The 10,778-nt window shown below is 47.8% G+C and overlaps 1 protein-coding gene across 1 annotated transcript; it reads left to right on the top strand.

The window, feature by feature from the left end:
* Positions 1–7,907: 7,907 nt before the first annotated feature.
* Positions 7,908–10,243, top strand: HOXB6 (homeobox B6). The gene is made up of 2 exons (XM_040617735.1): positions 7,908–8,643; positions 9,984–10,243. Exons 1-2 carry the CDS (start codon positions 8,235–8,237, stop codon positions 10,241–10,243), a joined length of 669 nt encoding a protein of 222 aa, XP_040473669.1. The 5' UTR covers positions 7,908–8,234.
* Positions 10,244–10,778: the final 535 nt, after the last annotated feature.

The raw sequence follows: 10,778 nt of genomic DNA, 5'->3' as shown, positions 1-10,778 counted from the left end.
AAGAATTGAGGAGAATTCCAGGAAAAAAAAAAGGCAAAGCAAGTCACACCGACGCTTTAACATGCTAAAGCCAGGGCAGTGGTTTACCGGCGGAGTGACCCACCTTGCCGGAACATCCCCCCCCCCACGCTATAGAGAGGCCGGGGGGGCCGGGCGGGGTCCCGGGGGGGCCGGGCGGGGGTTCGGCCGTGGGGAGCCCGGCAGGCACGAACCCCGCCGGCTGGGCACGGGCACCCCGGCCAGGCTTTTATCGCCTTTATTTGCCTCTTCTCTTTCCGCCCCCCGCCTCTGAAATCTCCTAATTGCCCCTTTTAGAGAAAAGGATCCCAATTGCGTGGGAAAAAAAAAAAAAAAGACATCAAAATTCCCACCGAACCGCACTGTTTTACTGTGCCCTTCCCCATTTCAAAGCCAACCCAAGCCCAAGCCCTTTATTCTGGGGGGGCTCTTATTGTTCATAGCCCAACGTCTCAGGCGTTATTCGATTATTTCTCTCCAACACCCCCCCCCATGCAACCAAGGAGGGGGGGGGTGGAAAATCCCTGAACCCCCTTTCATATTCTTTTATTTTTGTTTAAAAAAAAGATGGCGGCTAAGAAAAAGACTGCTGTTAAACCGGTCATGAAGAAATGCAATAAATTCCTTGTTGTTTTATGAAAATTTACAACTTTGTGATAGAACTTTATGAGTGGCTGGGTTCTGGGATTGGCCAGAGCCGGTCATGTGGACTGCTAACCGTGAACATGAACTTTTTATTATTTCCCATGTGGTTATATTGCACCATTCTTCTGTCCGCTGCACCTTGGGTCGGATCAGTGTCCTCTATAGGGCTCTCGCCTCTTTACATTTTTTTACTTTTGTGTATAAGCTCGATAGGGCTAAAGCAGGGGAGAGGGGAGGGGGGGGCGCCTATACACACATCCACACGCACACATAGGCACCTACCTCCGCACACAGACATAGGAAGAGTTATATGATTTTTTTTTTTTTCTAATTCCTCTGTTAATTTGCCTGCTGATTTGGAATCTCAGTAGTAATGGAGAGGCAGAAGAGATTCTGGACCGAGTGGAGGCTATCATTTTTCAAAGAGGGAAGTTACTCCATTTTCTATGCAAATGACAGAAATGCAAGAAGCTCTCACAAGTCAGAGAGGCAATCGACGGCTATCAGGTTGGGACAATATTTGTCAGCTAACAGATAAGCAAACGCTGTCTCTCCTTCCCTATCTATTTTACTTATACCACAGAAATGGACGTCAAAAGGTAAGGGAATAATATCTGTTTCTTTTAATTTAATTTTTTATTTGAGAAAATGCATTTGTCAAGCTGCCTTTTCTATTCCATTCCCCATCTTCCTCTCCCCTCTACCCAGGGAGGGGGGATAGAAAGACAAGGGTGGGGTGATGAAGGAGGGAGGCACTGGAAGAAATCAGGGGTGGTGGAAATCTGTTTAAGTGACGATTTCCCCGAAAAAGTGTAGCGTAAAGGTGAGAAAAAGAGAGAAAGGGAGGGAGAAAGAAGAATGGAAAAAAGGTAAAGAAAGATCTGGAGAAAAAGAAAGAAAGAAAATAGAAAAAGATATAAGAAAGAAAGAGAGAGAGAAAGAATCAGAGGAAGAAAATAAGAAAGGAAATAAGAGAGAGAAGGAAAAGTAACGGAATAAGAAGGGAAAATAAAGCCTGTAAGATCACCTGGAGATAGTAGACTTGGAATGAAGGATTTTGCAGTAGCTCGGTGACGGAGGCTTTTAGACACTGCCTTTAAAAAAATACCAAACCCTTTGTGGGTAGTTGTCGTGTTTTATTTTTTTTCCCCCTTGCAGAATCTCTTGCCAGTTTGCCTGTCTTCAGGCGAGCCCAGTAATTTGGCGAACTTTGTGTGGAAGCCAGTTGGGTTTTGCGTTGCTCTCCAGGGTCATTATTATGTGGGTGGTTTCTTCGGAGAGGGCAGTTCGCGGCAGTCCTCGGAAATAGGGTTCTGGAAATTAGTTTAAAAAAAAAAAGGGGGGGGGGGGGGGGAAGAAGAAACAAACAAACAAAAAAAAAAAAAAAAAAGAAAAGAGAGGGGGAAAAAAAAAAGATAATAAGAAAGAAGCCAGCCCAGAGCACAGGGCTCTCGTATTTTTTTTTCCCCCTCGTGAAACTCCCAAATGAAGGTGACGTTGCGATGCAATAAACCTCCTCGTATTTAATTGCGTTCTGCAGTGTTAGCGGGGCTCTGCGGCTCTCCCGGCCGGAATCCCGGCTTGGGTTCCAGCCCCACGGGGTGCCGGTGCTTTTCCACACCAGGTTCTGTGCAAACCTCCCTCTCCTCTCCCTGCCTGATGCCCTGACGCTTGCCTTCGGGTTTAGGAAAATATTTGTCCGGAGATGCCCGTCATTTTCAATGTGGTTTTGTCAAGATTTCAAGGGGCGTTGTGTTGAAATATAGTACTAATTGCTACTGTTACGAGGTGATTTTTAAATAAGATAATGTGAGAGCCTGTGTATGTGAAGCGAGATTGAGTACGAGGAGATTCATTACTTAAGCATAAACCATTTTATGACGTGACGATTTATCTCATCTAAACTGACTGTGCCTGAATATTGTGTGGACAAGAGTAAATGATCGCAAGCCGTGGAAATAATAAACAGAAAGTCATTTTTTAAAAGATATTTCTTCCCGAACCTGTTACATTTTTCATAAATCACGAGGGGAAAAATTAATGCCGGTTCAAGCGCCTGATTCTCCCTTTTCCCTAAGTCTCTCCGCGCTCGGGGTTTGGGTTTTTTCCCTCTTCGTAAGGAAAAAAAAATAAAATAAAAAATTAATTTAATTTAGAAACCTTGCTCCAAAACTCTTTCATGCCGATTCTTCCACATCCTGCGTGGGCAACCACTTGTGGAAACCACGCACCTCGGTGCGGACAGGTCTTTTTAACCATTTCAGCCCGGTCCGGCATGGGATGACCGCGGAACCCCCGTGCACCTCGGTGCAGGGGGGGGGTGCGGGGAGGGGTGCTGGGGGGATCCGCGGCGCTCCCGGCTGGGGGTCCCCTCCTGGCATCCTTCCTGCTTGTTTATTTAAGAAAATAAAATACAAGAGCGTGGAGCGCGGGCAGCCCCCCGCCGCGCCGTCCCTCCGGTGCCGCCGCCGCGCTGCGGGACTCGCCCATTCCCCGCCGTCTGCTGCCATCTACCGTCGGCGGCGGCGGCCGGCGGCTCCCGGGGGGCTCCCCGCAGCCGGTGCCCCGGCGGGGGGGGCTGCCCCGGATGCCCTCCCCTTCCCTGCCAAGGAGCGCAACCCCCCGGCCCCGCTCTCGGATGCGCGTCGCCCCCGAGTCCTGGTACCCTGCTGTGATTTGCAAACGGTGGATATGCTTTTAGCTATACGTCTAGCCTTAAAATGTCTGGAGGTATATATACATATATAGGATGCACTCGCACATCTATGTGCACTCACATGTGAGCTATGGCCATCCCATAGGCGCGCGTTGATCCATACCTCCCCCGACCTGCGCCGGTACGCGTACAGCTGTTCCGTGCCATGTGTGTGCAAATCCACACGTGCACACACGTGGAAGGACTCACATCCATCCGTACGCATGCACATGGAAGATGAAAGGTGGCCGGTGGGTCGCTGAGCGTGAACACAAGCGGAGATCTTGTAAAACGCGGTGCAGTGATGACGGAAGAGGCAAAGGGGATTTCAGCCGATCATAAAAGGCAGAGGAGCTTTTATTTATTTATTGCTTCGAGTGGTCATTTCGGTGGGGTCTGGAAAAGATGTGTCAAGTCGTGTACACAGGCTGGAGGTGGTTGCTGGGGAAGGAGCAGGGAGCAGAGCAGACGACGGATCACTTTTAAGTTACTGTAGGCTTTGAAGGGACAATGCGTGTCTGTTATTTTAAAAGGTTTCTCTCTCTCCCTCCCTCCCTCTCGCTTTCTCCCTCTCGTTTTCTCCTTCTGCCACACAGTTTCCTGGCAACTGTTTACGTCTAGACTAGGGACATTTTCTCGAAGAAAGTGAGATGCCCAGGGACTAGGTTAAAAAAAAAAAAAAAAGTTTCTCTCTTTTGACCAGCAACAGCCATGATTAACTTGTTCCATGCTGTAATTCCCAACACCCCCCAGCATTCACTTTCTGCATTACATGATCCGTCTTGCCTTTTCCTCTCCTTCTCCCTGCTTTTCCAATATTATTTGACCAGCAGCCCCCCTTTCCCTTTCCCAGGGCTTGTTTTTTAAGAAATACTTCGGGCTGGATTAATTTTGACTCCCTCAATGTCCCTCTCTCCCTCTGCCCTCCCCTCCTCCCCTCTTTTTTTTTTTTTTTTTTTTTTTTTGTTAATAATTAGCTGCACTCTTTAATGGAACAATGGTAGATTATTATTGCTTCTTTTCAAAGATCCCATTAACAAGGTTATTATGCACTGCACGGGAAGTCAGGTAAATTAAACTTAAATTGCTGGAAATTAAGTTTCAGGCGGTTATGCGCGGGGAGAGCGGGTATTTTTTTACACCTTCAGGGGTCATTGTTTTAAATCCTCCAGCCCTGGAGCTCTACATGGCTCCGTCGGCTTTTTTTTTCCGATGTGATTTCGGGTGTGCATGAGCATTACAGGGAAGGCTTCTCTGCTGCCAAGAAGTCTATGTCTGACTCCAGGAACAAGGGGTTTTTTCAAGTGTTTTCGTGGTGTTGGCTTGACTTTATGGCTGCAATAAGTCCCTCGGTAGGGAAACCCCCGCTGTGTTCTCACTTCAGAAGGATCGGGAATTCCAGCTCCACATGAAAAAAAAGAGTTTCATTTTTTATTGGAACCAACTGCACTGAACTTTCTACCAAGTTCTTAGCGGGTTTAGCTTTCACACAAGCAATGCTCTGTTCTGTTTGCATTTCGAAATATTTGGGTGTTGTTTTAATCCCCTCATCTATCTGCCTGGCTCTGCCTGGTGGGGTTGGCGTTTGCTGGCCAGAAAAGCAAAGCGACAAAAAGTGGGACCTTCCTGAGCAGAGTGCTAGGGTTGTACATGCTGTAAATACTTTTCTTTGTCTTTATTTATACTCTGCCAGCTGAGTGATGTCTGTCAGGAGGGGAAAGCCGGCTTCCCAGCGCAGTTAAATGTGTTATATACCACCTTCTGGTGTCTCCCGCAACTTCCCCGCTTTATTGCTCCTTCTTGGCAAACGCCGCTCCTGTTTTTGAGGAGATGAGGCCGAAGACTGAATAAAGATGTGCCCACCGGTGCCCTCAGAGAGGGGTCTAACTTAAGGGCTACTGTATGAGCCTGGTACTGCAACCGTTATTGCTCTGTGTCTGCCTCCTTCCCGGCTGGGCTGGCGCTTCAGGCGTCCAAAGAAAATATATTCCCAAAATCGGTCTCAGATTTACCTTCGGATTTCAGCTGGGAAGGCAGGAGAGCGTCTGTTAAACAGCTACACTAATAACCCAACATTTAAAAATTTTTGTAAAAAATTTTTTAGGCTACTGAACTGGGAATAATAACTGCCTCTGTGCTAAACATTCAGTTCCCGGAGATTTAGTGCGGTTTAAGACCTCTGCTCGGATTTACATGTATTATAGGTGGCAAATCAATTAGACGGCGGGCCTGACCCTGCGTAAGATGAAAACTATGACAGGCTTTGGGCAGGGTTTTTGATTTGTTTGTTTGTTGGGGTTTTTTTTCCACGTTGCAAACCAAGTTTTCCTCTTTTCCTTTCCTCCCCCAAATAACCATCTATAGGGTCACCCTTCTTCGAAGAGGCAAGACGTATTATTTTTTATCTATAGCTCGTCTAAGATGTCAGCAATAAGCAATTAACAAGCTGCCAGTTTCAATTAGTGCATTTTTATTTTCTTTCAAAACGTCTACTGACAAACTGCGTGAAAAGCCTGTTTTAGCCACAAACATACTAGGATGAGCAGTATTGGGATCTGGGGGTATGGGAGGGGGATTTTTTTTCCCCAACTATTTCGAGAGATTTATTTGCAGAGCAATCACGAGAAGTGAGAGAAAACATCAGAGCAAACATTTTCAGCAGATGTACTCACGCACTGAATTATCAGGATATCCCATTTCTTAGCCCAAAATTTGCATGCGGAGCTGATCATGCCAGATCATCGCTGGTTTTGCAGAGCTACAAATATTGCGTAACTCTAATCAAATGTATGAGCTGTTCGGCTCTTGCAAAGCAGTTAACTTCAGGCTCTCATCCCCAGCCTTTTTTTTTTTTTTCTTCTCTAGGCATCGTTCCTTTCCAATCCCACTTTTTTTTTTTTTTTTTCCCTTGCATACCAATAAAGCAGATCTACGTAAGTTTGGGTCCATTCCATACACAAAGGGAAACTCTGCAAGAACAAATATAAGAGATATCAGTCAGAGAGGGGGTGGAGGATGGAAAACTACTTCCTTTGCATGTTATTTCCTTGAATTATAAGGATTACGTTTCAGTCGAAATGTTCATTGCAGCCGTGGCATGAAACAATCTTGGCTTTGCTGCTGTAAACATGATGTTTAAAATAAATTAGCTTGTAATAAGATACCAGTTTCGTAGATACTTAAAGCTCCGTCAGAGAGTGCCGCATTGGCAGCTCTACAGTCACCACGCAATGTATGTAATTCTGGATTTGTGGCACACACATTCACAGACCCAAGTACAGGGGAGTGTGTATTACAAGGCGTGTCATTTCATTGCATGTAGGACCCGACAGACAGATGGCTACAAATTCGGACAGGAAACAAATCCTTGAAAAAACCGCAAATGATCGGGGGGCAGTCCTGGGTTTAATTTAGGTTGGGGTTTTGGTTGATTTTTTTTATTTTATTTTATTTCTTCCCTGTGAGATGGCTCTGATTTTCCCGTTTGAAAAAAAGGGGAAGGCGGCAATCGGAGATCCAACCCTACCTTGAGCAGACAGGGATCTGAAGGGGGGATGCGCCAGGTAGAGCAAAGCAGATCTCTAGCGAGGAAATCCGGACAAACCCAAGAGAGGCAAAGCTCAGAGCAAAGCGTAGCTTTTAGGGTGACCGGGAATTACTCGAGACTTTCGGAATTATCCCTTCCAGCCTTTCAACTTCGCAAAAACAGGGATTTTGCAGTGGGAAGGGGCTCAAAGAGGGGATGCAAACCCGCGGGGTCTCCACACCTCCAAGGCTGCAGCCCCATAACACCGCCAGCTTTCCTCTCATCAAAAAACCCCACCTCGATCGGTAACAATCAATAAACTCGGCTTCTGACGGTCACCCAAGGCTTCCTTTTTAGCCATAAAAGGTCGGGCATGGATCTGGTATTAACAAAAAAACGCAAGAGGGCACAATGCGGTACCGGACTCCGGAGGAGGTCGGGATCTAGCAAGGGATAAAGGAAATTTTTTTTCGATTTTCCATTTGTCTCTCCAATACGGAGCCTTTGCGGAAAAAGAAAGGAAAAATGCAATAGATGAAAAGCGATGGTTTGCTTCAAGCTAGCCCAGCTTTCCTGAACAGGGAGTGCTAATCTATGGTAATTAGACAAACATGAACCGAAATAAGTTGTCAAAACAGAGTTCTTCTCCTATGGCAAATCTAAGTTAACCAACCCGGCAGGATCTTCTCCTTGCAAAGTTCACACACACACACAGAGAAAACTTTTTTCTTTTTTCTTTTTTTTTTTTTTCCCCTCCCCCTGTAACTGTAGCAGAGCACCCAGACCCATTTCAGGACGATCTGCAAACACTAGGGGTTAAAGTTTGCCGAATGCGAATAAATAACTTTCACACACACACACTTACAGCGGGTATTTGTATACGTTATATGTGTGTAAATATATATAGACGCGCACACCGCCATCCGTGCAGACAGGCTCTCGCCCACCCCCGCGCTCAGCTCCGGGGCGGGGGGGGGGGGGGGGGGGGGGCACGTTTATTTATTTATGAAGCTCCGAGCGCGCCGGGAATGTTTCTTTCGGCAGATATTATATATTTGGTTAAGGGGGTGCATTTCTGTTGTTTAAAAGGGAGGGAAAAGGGGGTGGATGGTTTGTTCTTGGGGTCCCTGGTGCAATCTCAGCTCCTCATGGGTGCTATTTTGCAACCTCAGGCGCCTGCTATTGGTCAGCCCATGATCAGATGGTTGTATTTCCTTGTGTCCCTCGCTGGCACCACGCCATCTCCCTTCAGCTAAAACCCAATCTCCGATATACTACTAATAGCTAAACCACTTGGACTATAAAACACAACAAATCATAAAGCCGGGAAAGGACGGCAGGCTCCTTCCAATGAGTTCTTATTTTGTCAACTCGACCTTCCCGGTGAGTCTGGCGGCGGGGCAGGAGCCCTTCCTGGGACAGATCCCGCTATATCCCTCGGGCTATGCGGATCCTTTGAGGCACTACCCCACCACCTATGGAGCCACGGGCGTCCAGGAGAAGGGCTACACCTCCTCTCCTTACTACCAGCAAAGCAACGGAGCCTACAGCCGCAGCTCCGCCTGTGACTATGGGGCCGGCGGGTTTTTCAGGGAGAAGGACCCTGCGTGCGCCCCCCCCAGCCTGGACGAGGTGCCCTTCGCCCCCGAGCCGCGCAAGGCGGACTGCGCGCAGAGCAAAACTGTGTTCGGAGAGAGCGAGGAGCAAAAGTGTTCCGCCCCGGTTTACCCCTGGATGCAGCGGATGAACTCTTGCAATAGTGAGTTTACTCTTTTACAGAAATAAATACATCAATCTCCTCCCCCCCTTTCTTATTTGTTACCGCCAGAGAGAGAGAGCGAGCGAGCGAGGGAAGCAGGAATAAGGTTCACTTTAGAGCCCAAACTTCCAGCGGGGAAGTTGGGCGACACGAGTAGCTCCAACTTGCTCTTGACACGCACCAAAACTTCACACCGCTGAAGTATTTTCGCACGGCAATCCCCCACCTAAAAAGTTCGCCCCGTCTTTAAACCCCAATACAGAATTTCTCCATCCACCCACACACCCCCTTTTTTTTTTTTTTTTGCACATTCCAGTTTGCGTGTCACTCAGCTACAACGATTTGTCTCTGTCTTCCCCCCACACGCACAGGGAGATATCTTTTCTAAATCAGATCTGGATGACTTTACACACACAGACGGACCCACACCCCCACGCAGCTCCCTCTCTCGCTGGCTACCCGATCTGGAGTTAAATAATATAACAGTGTTTAAATATTTGAAAGGAGAGGGGCTACATTTTTAATGAAATTCGCACATAATGAAAAGTCTGCCTGGGGAGAATTTTTTTCCCCCTGGTGATGTATGACTTCTTTAAGTGCTGTTTCCTCAATCAGGAAAAAAAAAAAAAAAAAAAAAAAAAAAAAAGGGAGGTGGGGGGAGAAAAATAATAGAGGCTCACCACCCTCCTTCCCATGTTTAGATGCATTTGTTGCCTTTTAAGTTCCAAATTGATGTCCATTAGCGCAGGGACATAAAGTGTTGTGTCCTCTTTAATGTAGAGTTTGGGCAGATCGATTCACTTCATTATTGCTTAAATGCTCAGATCTATTACAGTTGCCGGTAGGGTGGAAAATAGCGAGGGAGGGCGAGGGGGGTGAGAACACCTTGCGATTTTTCATCCCGGAATAAGATAGATCTTGCCCTGTCTCCCCAGCCCTGCCTGCAGCCTGGCAGCTTCAGCATTAACTCTTCTGCGCGGCTGCCTGCAGCGCGGCTGCGGATGCTCCGCGGGTGCGGCCCGGCTGGGAACCCCCCTGAGCGCACGGGGGGGCTCCCCGCGGTGGGGCTTGTTTTGGGGGTGGCCAGACCCTTGGGAGGGCAGGGAAGTGGGCACGTACCCCTGCGCGCACAGCCGCGGTGGGGGGAGTAGCATCCCCGCGGATTATCCGGCACCTCCGCGGCTCCACTAAACCTCAGGGCTTTCCCCCTCTTTTTCCTTTCCTCTCTTTTTTTCCCCCCTATTTCCCCCCATTTTTCCCCTGGATCCCCCCCCCCCCCCCCCCCATTTGTTTCCTATGTGTTTCCTATTTGTTTCCCATTTTTTTTGCGGGTGTCACAGGTTCTTCCTTTGGGCCCAGCGGCCGCCGAGGCCGCCAGACCTACACCCGCTACCAGACGCTGGAGCTGGAGAAGGAATTTCACTTCAACCGCTACCTGACCCGGCGCCGGCGGATCGAGATCGCCCACTCCCTCTGCCTGACGGAGCGGCAGATCAAAATCTGGTTCCAGAACCGCAGGATGAAGTGGAAAAAAGAGAATAAATTGCTCAACTCCTCGCAGCTGAGCGCGGAGGAGGAAGAGGAGAAAACGGCGGAGTGAAAGTATTATTTAAAACACACAACAACAACAAAAAGAGAGAGAGAGAGGGAGTGAGTGTGTGTGAGAACCGAGAGGGTGAGGGGGGTGTGGGCTGGTTGCGAGGACAGGGAAAACCTGCACGTTGGTGGGACAAGCCCTCTGCAGCAGCGGCAACAGCTAGAAAGTTTGGGCCACCAATGCCATGGACTCGTGTTCCCAGTCATCTGTCGTGTCCAGAAAAAAAAAAAAAATCAGGCTTCTAGTTGCGTTTTTAATTTTTTTTTCCTTCCTAGACCTCCCTCCCCTCCCACTCCACCCCTCGAAATGAAATAATAATAATAAAAAAGCGAAGAGAGAGAGAGAGAGAGAAGGAGGGAAAGAAAGGGAAAGAGAAAAGACAAAAAAAAAAGGACTCCCACCCGTGTTTCTACCCTTGGTGTCACTGTTAGTAATCTGCTAACTCTTGTATTTAATGGAAGTGCTGCAATATATGTCATTTGGGGTGTTTATCGTCTTAATTTTGTAAAAATGTTTCATGCACGGTTGACATAGGGTT

This window comes from Falco naumanni, chromosome 18 (assembly GCF_017639655.2).
Source record: "Falco naumanni isolate bFalNau1 chromosome 18, bFalNau1.pat, whole genome shotgun sequence".
NCBI lineage: Eukaryota > Metazoa > Chordata > Aves > Falconiformes > Falconidae > Falco > Falco naumanni.
Note: the sequence above shows the minus strand (reverse complement) of the source record. Positions and strands in the feature narration are given on the sequence as shown.